The sequence below is a fragment of the Natrix helvetica genome (genome assembly GCF_964273705.1).
Source record: "Natrix helvetica genome assembly, chromosome: 2".
NCBI lineage: Eukaryota > Metazoa > Chordata > Lepidosauria > Squamata > Natricidae > Natrix > Natrix helvetica.
Window position 1 is genome coordinate 118,437,076 of NC_138552.1, and position 18,888 is coordinate 118,455,963.

General features: G+C 39.9%; 1 protein-coding gene across 1 annotated transcript in view; it reads left to right on the forward strand.

Moving 5' to 3' along the window:
• COPS8 (COP9 signalosome subunit 8) overlaps positions 1-17,530 on the forward strand; it is a 32,171-nt gene extending 14,641 nt beyond the window's left edge. Inside the window, exons 3-8 of the mRNA XM_081945173.1 lie at positions 1,104-1,152; positions 3,757-3,889; positions 7,744-7,851; positions 8,817-8,879; positions 14,050-14,091; positions 16,376-17,530. Of these exons, the coding sequence (XP_081801299.1) occupies positions 1,104-1,152; positions 3,757-3,889; positions 7,744-7,851; positions 8,817-8,879; positions 14,050-14,091; positions 16,376-16,455 (475 nt within the window). The 3' untranslated portion in view covers positions 16,456-17,530. The remainder of the gene's footprint in view (positions 1-1,103; positions 1,153-3,756; positions 3,890-7,743; positions 7,852-8,816; positions 8,880-14,049; positions 14,092-16,375) is intronic.
• Positions 17,531-18,888: the final 1,358 nt, after the last annotated feature.

The following is an 18,888-nucleotide window of genomic DNA, read 5'->3' on the forward strand; positions in this document are numbered from 1 at the left end:
GGGGATTTCTACCTTTCGCACGATGTAGCTGTCAAAATTTTTTGTACCTATCTACCCCTCCCTATAAATATTTGTAAAAACCAATAAAATTCTTTTTTTTTTAAAAGAATATTATATATAGAATGAAAAAAATGTATGAAATAATGTAAATGCACAAATATATGAAGTCATAGTTATAAAAGATTTATTGGTATAGATAAAAGAGACACAACAGATAGGTAAAAAAATGTAATGTGTTGCAAAGATGTGAAGTTTGTACAAACAAAATAAAATTTATTAAGAAAAAAAAGGACTACTGGTTGGGTACGATTTGTCAACCAGTTATGAATCTATCTGGTAGTGACACTATCTACCCCACTTTTTTCTAGCTTACCAAGAAGTAGGTTGTGGTCTACGTTGTCGAAAAGCAAATTACTTGTTATGTTTATTCATGTCAGAAGCATCACAATTAAAATAAGCAAATTACTTCATAGATTGGAATGTATTTCTGTAAGGTGAGTATATCCTAGTATCTTTCCCTTTATTTGAGCAACATATTACCACAAATTTAAAAGTAAATGATTGAGTAACTCAAATTAGTCATTCTTGGCAACTATTGGGGAAGCTTTTTTGTTGTTGTTTTGGAGTTTTTAGATGACAGTATTACAATGCCACATATAAGTACAATATATTTTGAACATGCACATAAAACCAATTCATGATAAGAATGTAATGCACAAGATAAATGCCTAAACTTTTGTGTTATATTAGGGAAATATGTAGCTGAAACTTTAGGATTGATAGAAAAACAGAAGTTATAAATTATGGTTGTAGAACATCTTGCCTGTTAAAAGGGTGCTTCATTGCTGGAGATTTTCTAAATTGAACTGTGTTTTGTCTGGGATGGTCTGAAGATTCTAGCATTTGGCAGAGGATTGAATTGAAAGACTTCCAAAATCCCTTCCCATGTTCTGTATGATAGGTACAGTATGAAATCTATATTCTTTTGCCTTTGAAATGTATGTACAGTGCATATTAATGTGCTCAGAAGGATGTAGCTGGAAACTTATGGTAAATAAACATTATTAAATAGATTTCATTTATCACTGGTTTATTTTCATTAGGAATAATGCCCGTTATCTCTGGAAGAGAATTCCCACTGCTATTAAATCTGTAAGTATTTTTCAGTGCTACAGAACAAAAAAACAGTATTATCAGAACCATGTTTCCCCACTACATTTTTATTATTTAAAAATGTGTGCTGAATACAAAGTTTTGCTCCTGCTGATCTTAATATTTGGGAACGTTATTGTTTTTGCATTTTTATTCAAATATTTATAATGTGTTTTTGAATTATAGGTCTAAGTTCAGCTGTGTTAGTAGTCTGAATACTGAGCTATGCTTTCTAAAAATGGAGGGGAAGGTTGTTGAGAAGGTGGTGGGTCTGCAGCTGAGAAGAATCATGGAAGAAGCGAATTATCTGGATTAGTGTTTTTCAATCTTAACAAATTTAAGATGCGAGAACTTCCAACTCCCAGAATTTTCCCAGTGAGCATTCAGTTCTGGAAGTTGAAATCTTAGAATTGCCAAGGTTGAGAAACACTATTCTAGATATATTCCAGTCTGTTTTCAGGCTAGTGCTGAGACAGTTTTGGTAGCACTTGTGATAGAATTGGGGTGGAGGTGGTGCATCCATCTTTGTGTTCCTTAATCTCTGTCTTTTGATACTGTCAATCAAGGTATTGTCTTAAGACAATTCTGTGGATCGGAGCACAGTTTTACAGTGGTTGCCTTCTTTTCCTCAGAGCTGGTTCTAATCGATGTTGCTGGGGGAAAGTTATTGCTCCCCAAAGCCTCCTTTATGGGGTGCTGCAGGATTCTATTCTCTCCCTTCCTTTTCAACATCTACATGAAACCACTGGGTAAGATCATCTGCTGATTTAAGGTTCAGCATACGGATGATAACTATATATTTTGACTGGATGGGCCAAGGGCCTGGAGGCGATGTGAGTTTGAATGGGAAGCAACTGTCACTAACTCAATACTACAAAGACCAAGTGTCAGCCCTGGAAGCCATCTTTTTTCTTTGGAGCTTCTGGGCTGTCACATTTAGTGTCTGGGAAAACAGGAGGGGGATTACAAGGAGTCAGTGGAGGATTAACCATAACAATGTTCCTTTCTCTGGAGTCAAGGGCATTTGGCCTGCACTTGGATGGGAGTGACTGGGGGTTGTCTCTAGTTGGGACAGTGAATTGATTGGACCATGTGATGGACTTGTGGGTGCAGAAGATGGATCTTTGACTTTCTTTTGGATGTGCCAATATGACATCTCTAATAAAATGGAACTTTGAGGAACTTCAAGGCTCAGAGTCTAATTTCCTTGGTGGTGTTACTTGGAACACTAACACCAAGTGACTGGATGTTTGGCATGCTAAGATCTGGGAATATTCCATCTCTGACCTTTGATGGATTTGCATTTACTGACTCAAGGGTTTGTGCAACCTGAGTCTTCCTAGACTCACAGTCCAGGAAGTGTCAGCTATGGCCAAGAAGGCTTTGCACAGGCACCCCATTTGTTCTGTTTCCTAGATGGGAGGTCTTTAGTCACTCATGCTCTGGTCATCTCATGGCTTAACTACTGTGCCACATGCTTTTGTGGAGCTGTCCTTGAAGACCACCCAGATGTTTCAGTTGGTCCAGAATGTAGTGGCAAGGCAGTGATGGATATACTTTGATAACATGTAACCATGTACCTCCTCTTTTGCATTGACTGGTTCTTAGTTTGCTTCCAGATCAGATCAAAGTACTTTAAAACAAAGGACAGTTAAAACAAAGCCCTTCATATATTAGCATGTATGTCAGGATCTATTCTTGTCATGGGTCATACCAATGAATAATAATTGCAGTAGCACAACATTATGTGCTTTTCCTTGATATTTCACTAGCCCAAGTACAAAATAAAATTCTCTGTAGCCCAAACATCAGCTAATGAGAAAAATTAGCTCTGCTGCCAAATAAAAGTAAAGGGCTTTTTTAAAAAAAGGTGGGAGCAAAGACAGCAGCAGGTTTAGCCCTCTTCAGCAGCTCAAGTTAGTTTTTAATATATTTTACTCTTTCTTTTCTCTTTACTTATTTTTAGTTACCAATTTTTTTAGATTTAGTCAGCTGCAGTATAATCTTAGGATGTCCTGCAATTATCTTGATGTGGACAAAGAGGGAATACCTGCAGAATGTGGCAATGGATGTTATGAATGACATAATGGAGGTGATTCTTAATTTAAAAAACAAGATTAGTTGATATCTCCATTCAACAGGTTGTGCCGGTTGTGGTTAGTAGAACTTAATCTATGATTGCCTCAGTTGTGAATCCTGAACTTCCATGTTAGTTATTAAACATTGCTTTCTCAACTTTATTACATTATTACTATAAGATGCTAAGGACTATATTAGGTATGTGAAAAATAATGCAATATAATATTTATTATGTATAAGTTGGGCATGCCAATACTGATGAGAATTGTAGTTCAGAACACTGAAATATATCAGGTTTCTTATCTTTTCTTCTCTAATTTTTTCTCTAAATTAATATACCTTACACACCTTTCTCAAATTATGGTTTGAGTGCTGAAGTATTGATTGACTGCTGAAGTATTGGGTGCTTCATAGATAAGGCAGCAGGCCTAGAGAAGAGGTGCCAAAATATTCTGTATAGCTAAAAGCATATTTGTTTTGTTTTGTCAAACAGCCACAGCTTTATTCTCAATTCTTTCTTTGCAGGCAAATCTTGAACTTGGTGCCATTTGGGCTGTAGGTCAGCGAATCTGGCAAAGAGATTTCCCTGGAATATATACAACAATTGATGCATATCAGTGGTCTGAATCTATTCAGCCAATTATGGAAGCACTTAAAGGTAAACATTTCTTAGTTAAAATTGTGCATATTATTAACCATGAAAGGAAATAAAAACAATGGCTTGGGTGGTCCCATGCTTCCTTCCCTATTATCTTTTAAGGGCTTTGCCTTCAGGAATTGGCCATACCAGCTAATAAAAATAGGCTAGTTGAAGTAGGAAATGGGTTATAGAAAGGAGAGAAAAGGTGTAGGGTGGAGTGAAGAAAGAAGAGTTGCATGTACAGTTTAAGAAGGGGTAATCTGTGAATAGCTACTGTTGGTTATGGTTTCAGTATATGCTTCAGGGTAGATGTACTGTATTTTACATATTTATTTATGTATTTATCCATTTAATAATTTTTAATTGTTATTATGTATGATGTTTTTGATATGGACTGTACACCGCCCCGAGTCCCTTTTGGGAGAGGGGGCGGTCTAGAAGCGCTAATTAAATTAAATTAAAATTCAGAGTATAAGATGCACCAAGGTTTTGAAGAGGCAAATTTAAAAAAAAGTTTTTGCACTCGTGAAAACGGGCTCACTTTTTTTTCAAAAAAGGACATGAATAGCCCTTAAGAGGCTTGTAGAGTGTTCAGGGGGGGGGGGGGGGGCAGAGAAAACAACCCGTTTTTGGTTTTAAAAAAAAGGGCAATAGGAAGCCTATAGAGCAGTGATGGCTAACCTTTTTTTCCTTGGGTGGTGAAATTGCGTGCATGCACGCTGTTGCACGCACTCATGTGCCCACACCCATAATACAATGCTCCTCCCATGCGCCCCCCTGCACATGCACACACGACCCCCCCCACGCGCTCACCCTGTGGATGGACGCAACAACCCCCCCTTTTGACCTCACATCCCAAAACAGCTCTGAGAGGGGGGAAAAGCCTCCCATCAAAAAGCCTCCCATTGCACTGAGTGGGATGGGGAAACCTCCCTTTTCCTCCTCTCAGCGATCTTTTGTGAAGGGAGACTTTTCCTCCACTCAGCAATCTTTGCGAACAGAGGCTTCTCAAAACTGATATTTTGCGAGGGGAGGCTTTTCCTCCACTCAGCAATCTTTGCGAACAGAGGCTTCTCAAAACAGCAATCTTTTGCGAAGAGAGGCTTTTCCTCCTCTCAGCGATTTTTTGCAAAGAGAGGCTTCTCAAAACAGTAATATTTTGCGAAGGGAGGCTTTTCCTCCTCTCGGATCCTTTGCAAAGTGAGGCTTCTCAAAATGGGACGCCCCGTCTCTTTGCTGCCCTCAATCCTTCTCTCCCTCTGCCCTCCCCCAATGGCTCAGCATGAAGAACTGTGCAGAGGAAAAGAAGGAGGAAGGGAAGGGGGGAGAGAAATAGGGGAGAAAGAGAGAGAGGGACAGAGAGAGAAAAAGAGTGACACACAAAGGGGGGAAGTTGGGAGACCCTCCCTCTAAATACTGACTCCCTCTGCTTTTTGGGGGTAAAGGGGGTGATCCCAGGAGGGGAAAGGAGAGGAGGGTCCTTGGTGAAGCTCTACCCCCTATTCCCCCCATCCCAGTTAAGCCAGTTCGGTTTGAGACCCAGCCTTTCTAACTTAGTTTGGGATCTTCTAACTTAGGATCTTTCTTTACTCTCCTCGCCCCTTTTGCTGGCACTTTCGGAACTTCTCTTTGTTGGGCAGGCGATTGGAGTGGGGGACATACGACAACCTAAGGACCCCCTCCGCAAAGCCAGGAAAAACATAAAGGAGAAAAAGTACCAGATCACCCAGCGAAGCCGGACGCTTTCTTGCCTTCTACGTGCAAACACTGCAACCCACAGCCCTGCAGTAGGATGAAACATTTTCTTGAAATCTGCTTCTCATTTTCCGAGAGAATTGATGTTCCCTACCTCCCCCTCCCCAACTCTCTCTGCCATTTAATTTAACCCTTGGAACCATTGAACTATCAAGTCCAACCCCCCAAACCCTTTCCTTAAAAGCAAGCCCATCGGGGCCCAGTATCTTCTCTGTTGCATTTCTTTTTTTCTCTCTTTTTCTCTTTCTCCCTCTCCCTCTTTTTCTCCCCCCCCTTTCCTTCCTCCTCCTTTTCCACTGCGAGGTTCCTCCCAGTTCATGCTGAGCCATTGGGGGGGGGGGGGGACAGAGAGAGAGAGACGGATTGGGGAACCTCGGCCAAGTATGCCAGGGAACAAAGAGACGGAGGAGTCCTGTTTCGCAGCCACAGCAGCTGCAGATGTTTCAGCTTGTCTTTTTATTTGCTCATCCTTGGAGAGTTCCCTCACTCTTTTCTCCTCCTTTCCTGCCTGGCTTTGCAGGCACCTGCAGCTATGGGCTGTGAAGAAAGAGCACCGAGCCCTGTATTGATAGGGGGGCGGGGGGAGAGAGGGAGGAAGGCATTTCAATAAAATCTTTTACGCCTGTCTCCTCTCGTTGGGTTTATATTTATTATCCTTTCTAGTTCTAGACTCCGTCCTGAAGCCTCCGAAGAAAAACGACCCAATGTGCAAACCGTAAGTCCATTCCCAAACTTCCGGTTTGCGTGTTGGGTTGTTTTTTGCCCTCCGGAGGCTTCAGGAAAGCCTCCTGAGGGCGAAAAATGGCCAAAAATAAAAGCCAAAATCAATTGGCCAGCGCGTGCATGTGCACTGGAGCTGACAGGGCAACACTTTGCGTGCCCTAAGAAATGGCTCCGTGTGCCACTTGTGGCACGCGTGCCATAGGTTCACCATCACGGCTATAGAGTGCTCCTGGGAGCTGGGGGGGGGGGGCAAAATTGAACAAAAATCAACCTGTTTTTTGCTCATTTCTGCCCTCCCCATCCCCCCAGGAGCTCTCTGAAAGCTTTCTACAAGCTATGCACGGCCATTTTTGCAAAGGTGGCGGGGTTTCAGGAGGCAAAAAATGCTGTATTCAGTGTATAAGATGCACTCAGATTTTCAGCCTCTTTTTTGAGGGAAAAGGTGCGTCTTATACTCTGAAAAATATGTTATATTGTAATAGAGTTGCCTTTGGTGAGATGGGCAGCATATAAGTTTAATTTTAAAAAATAGTAATAATAGGTTTTCCTGCAAAGTTATTACATTGGTAGCTTTGAGTTGGAAGGTTTCCCAGGAAGATGGTTATTGTCAGATTAAGGAGTGAGGAATAAAATATGGAAAAGGTATACCCAAAGTTGCATCAAGAACAAATATTGTTTCTGAATTACTTTTTATTCATGTTTTCTACTCTGCCAAGAACAACTACCTTTAAGGAGAATTTCTGCTCAGAAATAACAATATCTTGGTTAATGCAAGCTGAGGTTTGTGCAGAAATTTCAACTTGTACTTTGCCAAAGGAAATGCATGCAGCATTATATTGAATATTTGTTAGAGAATTTAAATTTGAGCTATACTTTATCAGTTTTCAACAAGCCAACAGAAACTTGTCTGCCATGAATACCATGATATCATTAGTCTATTCATTTTGGAGCCATGCTTAACAGATTTTCACCTTCATTGATAATTATATCTTGACAGGCTCTTCCATTTCCAAAACCCTAATACCAGTTCGCAGGAGAAATGTTGTCATTTTCAGCTGTGATTGCTGCCACTGCTACTTAATTTGAGATAATACATGACTTAACAAATAATGTGAGATTTGATTAAGATTGACATTCTTTATAAATTGGAATTCAGTATTTAATGTTTTAAGTTTTTGATTATAGTTCATCAAAAGCAAATGTTGAAGTAAAATGCAATTTAATGTATTTTGATAGGATACTTTGTATATAAAGGAATCAAACTTTACATCTAACCAGTCATCTCCCATATAAATGTGCACATTTCCGATTTGTCTCAAGAGAAACTTATTTAAGAATACAAAGTGTTTCCTATCCTTGGTAAACTAGCTTTGCATTAATTACCTCTCTAATAGATGCAACGAGGCGACGAGCATTTGGACTAGTCTCTCGGGCATATCCTTCTATAAGTGCAGATGACTTTGCAGCCTTTGTTGGACTTCCTGTAGAAGAAGCCGTAAAAGGTACTGAAAATACCTGAGTTGCAAATAAATGTTGCATATACTCAACTTTGAGCTTGTATGAATATATTTAGACATCTGGTAGCTCAGACGCCCAGTTCTCTAAATGCTGCTCTATATGATTTGGTAGTGGTGGAAGCTGATTTTATGTTATCATAACTTTCCTCCACAGTTTCTTTAATTATCTTGCAGCCTAGGTTGAAAAATCCATTGTCAAAATAATAGTCATGCCTTTACCTTAATATTTGTATTCATCATCTGTTATGTAACTTTGAAATTGAGTATTAAGTTTTTGATCAATACAATCTTGTTTAGCAACCACAGTTGAGACCAGTTAAGTTAAGGTTGTTAAGTGAAACAGTCACTAAGTGAAGCTGATTTTCAGCTTTCCTTTGCTTTACAGATCTGGGAAGGTCATATATGGGAAGATTGTTCAGAGTTACTTTTTTATCACTGATGCAAAAGTGAACAGTATCTGAAGCAGTCACTAAAGGATTTTATTAGAATTGTGTTAAGACTTTCAGTTCTTACAACTATATTTTGTAAACAAAAATGAATCACAGCTTTTCTAAACCTATGCACATTTTTAGAATTGCTTACCATTTTACTTTGCTTATTTTTTTGAAGATTATCCATTTATGTGGCAATGTAGAAATTTTTCATTAGATTGTTTCATTCCTTTGATAAAGACTATAAAACTGGTTTCTGGGCCCAGTATGAAATAATTTTAAAAGCAAAAGTATGTTTTCTAAAATTTGTGCTTAGTTCACTTATTATATTATATTAAAAGATAACTGACTGAATAAAAGGAAAACTAACAATAGTTCACTTTATAGGAAATGGAAATATAGCAAGGAATAAAAAACAAGAAATAAAAGAAATCAGGAAATGAATCCCATCCAATGTTTTCCATATTGAAGCATGTGTATGAAACTAATTATACCTAATGAACTATATTGCAATTTTAGGAGTTCTTGATCAGGGATGGCAAGCAGATTTGTCAACTCGAATGATTATGCCTAAAAAGCCAGGTAGGTGGAGCTCTAGTTCCATGAGGATTTGTGGAAGGGGGAGGGAAAGGGACGGGAGGTGACACTTCAGGGTAACTTAACATTGCTTGCCTGCCTTTGCTGCACACAGTTGAAAATGTAATTAGTATTTACATGCCAACATTTCTTTCAAATGTTTAAAATAGTGGGATACTCCTAAGGAGTCATGTCAAATAAATGAACTAATGATCTATTTGAATGGGTGCAGGATGTTTTAATTAAATAGATATTTTAGAATGTAAAGCTTAAATAGAAATAAACAGGAAGTGCCTCAGCTTGCTTTCTCTGTCTGGTTCTTGGCAATAAAGACTCAGTTGAGCATATTTTTCAGTGACCTTAACTGACATGCCTGAATTGAGTGAAATGTAGTTACAGTTAAATGTGGTTACAATTTTGAGTACCATTTAAGTTGTCAAATTAAGTCATTTTTCTAGTTTAAATTTATATTCTATATTGATAATAAAGGCTTGTAATGTGGTTTACTTCTTTGCTGAAAATTGTTCTTCAGATTATCTGAGATGACTCTGGGCTATGTCTGCTACAACAATCATTCTGCATTTTCTTATCTTGAATTGCATTTGCTTCTAGCAAAACCTTTTTTTATTTTATTAGGAGTAAAATCTTAGTATTTTTATTGTATTACCTTCACTACTTCATTGCACATCCAGAGAGTTTATAAATAAATTTAAAAGTACTGCTACCAGGATAGACTTGAACATACAGTAGATCCAACTTACACATTTTCATAATTCATAAGTTTATTATTTCTAGTTTATTATTTCTGTACTTAGTTAACAGCCCAATACTCACTTTTCTTTTATCTCATGGTTTTTGGAGAGGAGTTAAGTGACTTTTTACAAGCAGGTTAATGAGAGACTAGTTGATTTTACTTATGAAATTTGGTGTTTGATGGGGGATTGGAGTGGAATAGTCTCATCCCCAATTGGATAAGACTTCTGAGAAAAATATTACAATTACTCAAGGTGAATTACCACAAGTCTTATTTAGTTTGATGGACAATTTAGGGTTGGTTGATATAAGAAGATAGAAGAATGACAATTCAAGGAAGTACACTTGTTTTTCAGAATGACACAGATCCTTTTCAAGAATAGACATGATTTGGTTTTCAAGATATTTGGCTACTAAAATTTCTATGGTAGAGATATTAGATCTTACCAAAGACTTTCAGAGAAAATACAAAATATTTTGGATGAGATAAAAAAAAAAGATTTTTAAAAGTCCACAGGCTATATGTATTTCTGAACAAATTAAGATCTTATAGCAACAAGTATCCATGTTAGCAATAAAAGAAATAGCAATAGCGTTTAGACTTATATACCGCTCCACAATGCTTTACCACCCTCTCTAAGTGGTGTATAGAGACACCATATTGCTCCCAACAATCTGGGTATTCATTTTACCAACCTCGGAAGGATGGAAGGCTGAGTCAACTTTAAGCCTACTGAGAATTGAACTGCCAAATTGCAGTCAGTCAGCAGAAGTAGCCTTCAGTACTGCATTCTAAGCACTGCAACACACCTGCTCTTCAAAATGGAAATAAAACGGAGCTATATGAAAGAAAGAAAATTTGAATTTGGAAATAAACCAAGGGAAGTGAATGGCTTATAAAATATTAAGAGAAAGAAAATGAAGCTAAAATCACAAGGAGGAAATACTGTATTCATGGATAATGTGGCTATACACAAATATTTTGCCAATATTATAATTTGTATAGAGAACATGACATTTCAGTGGAGAAAATAAAGATATATTTCAGAAAGCAAAATGACTGAGCATTACAGAAGAATGAATTATTAATGGGCTTATAACAAGAAAAATTTCAGAAGCTACTAAAAAAAGTAAATAAGGAAAGGTGCCTCACTAGTTGGGTTATTGAGTCTCTATTAGTGTGTTTTGAGGATTGAACACTTATAACGCTTCAAAGTATAATGAATTCTCTTTTACAAGGAGGAAAGATGCCACATACTTGGGAAGACTCTTGCTATAATATTAATATTTAAAGAAAGACAAGATTTGACTTTGCAAGAAACTAAAGACTAATATTATTTGATAATGATTGATAATTATTTACAATGGTTTTAATTAAAAACCTGAAAAAAAATCTGATTTTTTTTCCCATGAGGATCAAGTGTATCAGTCATGAGGATCAAATGACTCAATGACTCAGCACCCACATTTCCATCACATAGTCCAATCAGGCACCGTCCCAACTGGAGAAGCCTCCCAGTCACACCACTCCAGGTGCAGGGCAAGATGTCCTTGATTCTCTGAGAAAGGAATGTTATTTTAACTATGTATCTTACACTCCCAATTTGCCACAGCATGAAATGTGGCAGGCCTCAAGACCCAATGCAAAAGATGGCTTCCAGGCCTGACAGGTCGCCCCCCCCCCCCCATCAGAAGATTGTGTTTTCTAATGAGAATAACACAAGGGTAGATAAAGCCACCCCTTGGCTAGGAGCCTAGAAAGCTATCTTCAAGAACCAAGATTAAACTTACAGAATGCTTTCTCAACGGCTAGTAAAATGGACTGTTGTTTCCTGCAAAGATTCCCCTCTTGTCGCTCCACCTATAAACTCTTTGGGAGGGGCCACACCCTTAGCCAGCTGTCCTTACTTCCTATGACGTTGTCTCCACAGCTGTTTTTTTCTCTTCTCAGCTCTACGTACACGCACATCAGGGACAACCTCCCTTTGTTCCTCCTCACTGCTCCCTGACTCAGATGCTACCTGGTGGCCAACAGGCCTCTCTAGTTCCTGCACTGACTCCAAACACCCTCCAGAGTCTTCCTCATCCTCCAGAGCAGTCCCATAATAGTCTGAGCTGTCAGAGTCCACCAACAGCTCAGCCAGCCGCTGCTGGGCCACAGCAGCATCAATGTATTCTCTCAACTGCTCCATTTCTTTAGGAGTCATGGAGTACATTTTTGGTTTGGGTAGTTTAGCTCCTGGCATGAATTCAATCACTCAATCTGCTGTGCGGTGAGGGGGGAGGAAGTTGCATTCTTCTTCGTTAAAATACCCTGACAGGTCTCAGTATTCTTTTGGCATTTGCAGGCTACCAGGTGGTCTGTCGGTAGCGGGGACTAGAGCTTTGGGTTCACTGGTGCTATTGGGGTTCATTGCCTTCTGGTAGCGGTCTGGCTTTATGGGTGGCAGTGGCCCAATGCCAATGTTTATTTTTCTATAGCTGTCCTCCCATGTGATGGTTGGGCCCCATTTGTCTATCCATTAGAGGCCTAGTATAATTGATTCAGTCATTTTTGGAGCTATGATAAAATGGATGAATTCTCTATGATGGTCCATCTCGAGTCTGACGAACTCAGTGACTAAGATGGCAGGGGCCCTGCCAATTAGTATCCCATCACCCTGCTTGAAGCAGATTGGGCATCAGGAGCAGCCCATGTCTATCATGGCTTCTACTTCCCCTTAGTTTCTGGCACTACTATTCTGGTTTTGATAGTAAAAGGGCAGATGGCTGTGCTTATCATTGGGTCGTCGTCTCTGCAGCTCTCTCCTGCGGGGACTGGAGGAGCCTCTCTGGCTGGAGTTCCCTCTACTTCTTTGGGAAGGAGTGGAACCTCCACAGCCTGCTTGATGAGTTGCCCTTTATTGGGGGGCTTACATCGCCATGGCAGGAGGCCAGGCTTGGGGGACCAGGTCCAGAGCCAAGCATTCAAAAGCCCAGTGCTTGTGCTGACTTCACCAGTAATATTTGACAGTCCCCGACATTATGGGAGGTGGTGCCTCAGCTAGTTTCACCAGGGTTCAGTGACACAGGAGTAGGGAAAAGAGAAAGCAGCCTCCTTCCCTCAAGCTAGCTGCTCCTTTGCCCATTTCTCCATTGCACCACAGCTCTTCTGCCCACAAAAGCCTTGTCTTTGATGGCCGACACCAAAGCAGAGAAAGAGGTGCTGGGAAGAAGCCAGTCAGCCCGGGAGTTGGGTACCCTTCCTCCCCCGCCCTAAACTAACAATAGCAAGCCGAGAATTTTAGGATATTGGTGGTTATTTTGCTCTTGAAAAAAAATTTCTAACGATGTTATCTTTACAAAGATAAATAGGCAGGCTTTAGCATGCCTGCCTGTGTTAATAAAACATAGTCTGCCACTCCCAAATTGCATCGATGGCTGTGGTAAGTGTGGGGCAGGAAGCCATGACATATCCAGCTTGGGGGGAAATGGACGCTCATCCCAATGAAAGGCGGCAACCCAGCTGCTTCCCTTGCCAACCCTCTCCAGCACTGAAAGGCAGGGCATCCTCGGCAAACTGTTCAACGAGCAGGGCAGGTAGGCATAGAGCACGGCCAGGCCAGCTAGTGGTGGAATCAGCCGATTCTCTGAACTGCACACAAGTGGTTTGGTTGAACTGGCTGAATCCCGCCTCTGCATTGCTGCCTCAGCCAGGGAACATTGGAGCCTTTGCAGCCAATTGGCGGTTGGATTGGCCTCCCAGAATACCACCAATCAGCTGCTTGTTGCTGCTACACCAACTCCCTTCCCCTCCCCCCGCCAGGTATGGCAAACCCCCAGCTAATGCAACATTCGATATATAAGATGCACCAAAATTTTCACTGACTTTTAGAGGGGGGAAAATGCATCTTATGCATCTTCGAAAAATGCAGTAAATTGTTTAGAATATATAGGAGTATTTAGAATCTTTGCTGGAATTGTGAACAGCATGAATAAACTTTCTATTATGAATGATGGACATGGAAACAAGCAATAAAAATTGGATATAAATTAATACACTAATTTAGATTTTAAAGACTAATGTATAATTGAAAACATTTGGGATTGACAGAAAATGTATTTATGAGTGGAAATTCCTTATAGATTTGCATGAGACAGAAAAAAAAACTACATGACTTTTGATGTTTACAAAAATACTGGATAATAGAAAAAAGTGAGTTTTTATAATCATAGGGTAAAAGGTAATTTTGTAATCATGCTTATATTTGCTATTTCTTTTTCTCTTTTCTTTATTATCTATGAGATTGTGTTACTTTTTATGTTCTCTTCTAAACTAGAGGAGCCTTGAGTTGGGGGGGGGGGGGAGTTCTATATTATACATTTCCAAAATCTCTAACAATGTGTTTGTTTGATAGATGGGTTTTGCTGTTATGTATTTCAGGTCCTCAGGAGCCTACATTTAATAGGTTTCATCCACTATCAGGTATGCATATATCAGGTTTGTCTCTGTAGTTGCCCCAGTCTTTTGGAACAGCCTGCCCCTATTTGGAAGTCCAGAGGCTTGTATCATCTTAAACTTACAGTAGGTCATCGAGACCTGGCTTTTTCCCCAAGCACAAGGCTAAGAATCAAATCAGTCCAGCAACTCATATAGTTGATGAGATGTTGGGGCACTGTAGGGCAAATATGATTCTATATTTAAATATGGTTTGTGAATACTGTTTATTGCCTGCTGTAAACCACCTAGAATTATTTTGTGCATAGAATAGGTGGCTGTATACATTTTATAAATAAATCAGAGGTGGGATTCAGCTGGTTCGGACCGGTTCTTCCGAACCAATAGTAATGACCATGCACAGTTCGGAGAACCGGCAAATCACATCACTGACTGCACCCCCCTCCTATTAACTCCTTTTTGCGCCTTGCCTGCCTTGGGCGATGCCTAGAGTCACGCCAGCGGTATAACCGCAGCTGCTTTCTGGACTGGTTTCCACGCTTGCCTCCACCACGAGCCTTCCTTCGCTCACTCGCCCAGCTGCCTCCCATGCGGCCACTCTTCAACTGGCCTGAGAAGATAAGGGTGACGGTGGGGGAGAGGCCTGCCGTGCTCAGCCAAAGGACTGCAGGGGGGACGGGGGGGGACGACACAGCGAGGCTCAGCTGTGTTTCAGGCCCAGCTCCAGGAGGGAGGCCCAAAAGAAAGCACTTGGTCTAGGCACACAGCGCCCCAGCATGGTGCTCGACCCCAAGGGTCGCTCGCCCAACACTCAGAAGCAGCAAGTCATCCTGTATGTGAAACCCGAGATGAAGGGGAGGGTGAGCAGATGGCAACTGAGAGCCGGGCCCAAAAGAAAGCCAAGCCTTGTCATGTTGTCCCAAGGCGGCCCATCGGGCAAACAGCCAGGTCCCTCAGCGGGTCTCCCTCCTGAGGTATGCATCTTTCCTCATTTAATTTTGGAACTGCCCGGAAACCCGCCGCATCCAGGCCCAGCAGAGCTGCTCGGAATGCAGCCCCCGCAGTCTGTCTCTTTAAGGTACTTCAATGTGTGTGTGTGTGGGGGGGAACCATAAAGGGACAGGCTGCAGGAGCTGCCTTCCTCTGCTGTGAAGGGAGGCAGAAACATTCGGACAAATCTTCTCGGGCATACATACAGAGCAAACACACACATATCTCAAGGAGACAACTTGGAATAACTTTTCTTCCTCCCTTTGCAGCGGAGCTGCTCAAAAGGCAGCTCCTGCAGCCTGTCCCTTTATGGTACTTCAATGCTGCCTGCTGTCCAACCCTGTTGCAAAGGCAGCCATCGTGCTGATGAGTAGCCGAGTAGGCTTTTTGCTTCCCCATCCCGATCCAGCACGGCACAGACAGCCCAATGGAGGCGGAAAACGGGGAATTTCCATCGGCCCTTCTCTTTTTTCCCCCCTACCTCTTTTTTGCCAGCATTTGGCAGGCAGGCTTGGCAGGCAGCCGCGATCTCTAGATGGGCTTTTATTTTGTCAGCTCAAGGGCAGCGGGGGATGGGGAAGGTATGTAGGAAATTGCCCTGTCTCTGTAGGATCAGTCATGTGACTGGGCGTGGCCAACTCAATGTCACTCACAGCAAGGTGCCGCCCCACCTTGCTGTGAGTGATGTTGAGTTGGCCACGCCCACTCAGTCATATGCCCCCCTCACCAAGCCACACCCACAGAACCGGTAGTAAAAAAAATTGAATCCCACCACTGCAGTAAATCTATTAATATTTTAAAACCTTGCTGTCTAAAAATGTTCTAGCATTGTATTTGTGTCTATTTAAATAAATTAACATGGCACAATATTATATGTAGGAATTTGAAGCCTACTCATTTGTTCCTTTATGCAGAAGTGGAAGCTTCTGAAGTTGAAATAATTGTTTCCCTTGTGCTACAAAGCACATAGCCAATAGCTGTTTTTCTTTTCAATACCGCTTACATTCCTATATTGGTATATTAGTATCTTGATGATGTTCAAGATCTTGTATTAAACGTTATAAAATATCTAAGAGTGAGCATTACATTCTTAGTATTTGTAGACTTTCTAATGATAATGTGGGTAAGGGCATTGAAGGATTTGTTAATTACCCATTTACTGTGGCCATGAATGAAATTTTGATCTATCCAGATCATTCAGAAACAGCAGAAGGAGGCAAAGGATACACCTGCAACCTCCAGAAGTATAGCTTGTCATCTTTGTAGGATCAAAATAATAATGTAGTTTCTGTTCTCATCATGTTTTCTGCTTTCTTTGTAGAACCTGCTCCAGTTCCACCAATTCCTAACGAACAGCAATTGGCCAGATTAACTGACTATGTAGCTTTCCTTGAAAATTGAAAACTCTGATCACTCATTCATGACATGCTATGTACTTTGAGATTCATTTGCATTTTGTTTGTGTTCAGTGTTGCAGTGTATGTGCTACAGTGTAACATAATTTTACATTTTACCATATTGATTTTATTGGAGCAAGCCTTTCAATTTAATTCCCATATTTAATTGGCTGAGTATGTACACTTAAATAACTCATTGTGGAAGAAGTAGCTGTTTCCCATTTGTAATCCTATCATAAATTGGAGGAAAGGTTAACCACTACTATGGCTCAGCTGAAAACCAAACATTGAAAAGGACAAGGAAGACCAAAATGCAGTCAAGCAATGGTCTTAAAATTATCAAAAAACATTGCAGTGTCTTCGTTTGATTATATATTGCTATACATTTACTATGAGTTTCTGCTTTGGCTTGTTACACATTGGAATATCGTATGGCAGATTTTGAAGGCTATTATTTTAATATACCTTAAAAGATCTGTTCTTGAATATAAGCACACATTAAATCTGGGAGATACCAAAATATGTATTTGGTAGAATATATGCATGGCTAATAGTTCTTGTATAACAGTCCTGTTAGCATTCTGGTTTGAGATTTTAAAAAGCATCAGCTGATTTCTCAAACTGATAACTTGCTTCTGTTTAAACCAGAATATTTAGGTTCACAAGAAACAACATCTGGTTGCTGAAGCCAGTAGATGAAATAATTATTGAACTTCAGTAGAACTTTTCTGTGTTGGAGTCTTGCTAATGTGGGAAGAAAGTGCACATTTTGCTTTATCATTTTTATATGGCATGCTCCTAGAGTTGTGAGGTTTTTTTTCTCCCTTGTTATTAGACATAATTTAATGATTTGTTCAGAAATTGCTGGTATCTGTCCTTTGTAGTGACACTTAGTGCATTAAGTGCATTATTACTGTATGTTCTTAACTGTTTTGGATGTGTTTGAGTGCAAAAGGATCCTAGTTTCTGCACAGTTACTTTAAGAGTAAAGGGGTTAACTATTGATTTTGCTATTTATTTGAAAACCTCAGAATAGATGGGAAGCTTAGTTTTGGTATTATTAAAATATATTTACATCATTCTGGTCTATTTTTAAAGTTATTTTTTCTTCAAGATATATATATATATATAGGTTTAGCATTACTTTAGCACTCAGACTAATTATGAGTTTGTGTGTACAAGTTTGCATGTGTGAAATCTATGTTCATTTAAGAATACTTGGTGATATTTTAACAGTATGATCCTAACCATGTTAAATGTAAACTTGTTTAACTACAGTGTAAGTATGGAGTGATGCAGTAAGTTACAGAAAATAGAGAACATTTGTTCCTTGAGAACAAAAAGATATTTACCATATTTTTCAGAGTATAAGACGCACCAAGGTTTTGAAGAGGCAAATTAAAAAAAAAGTAGGTAGGTAGATAGAGGGATAGAGAGGGGGAGAAAGAAAGAGGCAAATACAGTAGTTAGGGAGGGAGGGAGAGAGAGTAGTTAGGTAGGTAGATAAAGGGATAGAGAGAGAGAGAAATAGAGGTAGAGAAATACAGTAGGTAGGTAGGGAGAGAGAAAGTGTGTGTAGGTTGGTAGGTAGAGGGATAGATAGATAGAAATAGAAAGAGATAGGAAGGAAGAAGAACAAGAAAATTACAAACCTGCTAGCTTGCTGTTTGTATGGGCAAAATCCTCAAACATAGGCAGGCTAAAATTAATAGGAGCCAGTATCAGTTTTTCATAAACAAATCATGCCAAACTAATGGAGTCCTCCACTGATAAAATTACTAATTGCTTACTAGTTCTAAGAAATATTGTGAGCTACCTGGAATTCAACACACTGATGAAGTATCTCCGATAATCAAAAAGTTTGTACTTGATCCAAACCTGGACTACAAAGAAACAACTGCATTTTGTGTGTGGTACTCAGCTGTGAGTTCCATAGTTTGAAAAGACAATGAAAAAATTAAATGAGTTCAGAGAACTACCAGAGGGGGCGGGGCGGGAGGTGTTCTCACATAGAAGAAGGAATGAACTTATTCTACTATATATTGCCCCATAACCAGGGGATTGAAACTACAACAAAAAAGGTTCAGTCAGATAGCCTAATGGATCCTGAGCAAGAGCTTGAGAAGATGCCTAAGGTTCCTTCTAATTTTAATTTTCTGTGCCTGTAGGTGATTCTACTAGAAAAATAGCAGTTTTCTAATCTAAAGGCCTATATGTTTTATTTTGGGAGGACGAGGGTTGAAAGAAAAAGAATGGAAGAATGGCATCCTTTCTAAATGTAGCCAATATAGAAAAGAAATTGACTAGGATGTCCCAGTTATTCAAAGAAGAGGTGGTAGAAAGAATCCATCTTTAAACAAAGTAAAATTGGGAATACTTTTAGGAAACTTAAAAAATGCTGGGGGGAAATAAGAAAAAAGTGCATGTAGAAGTAGTT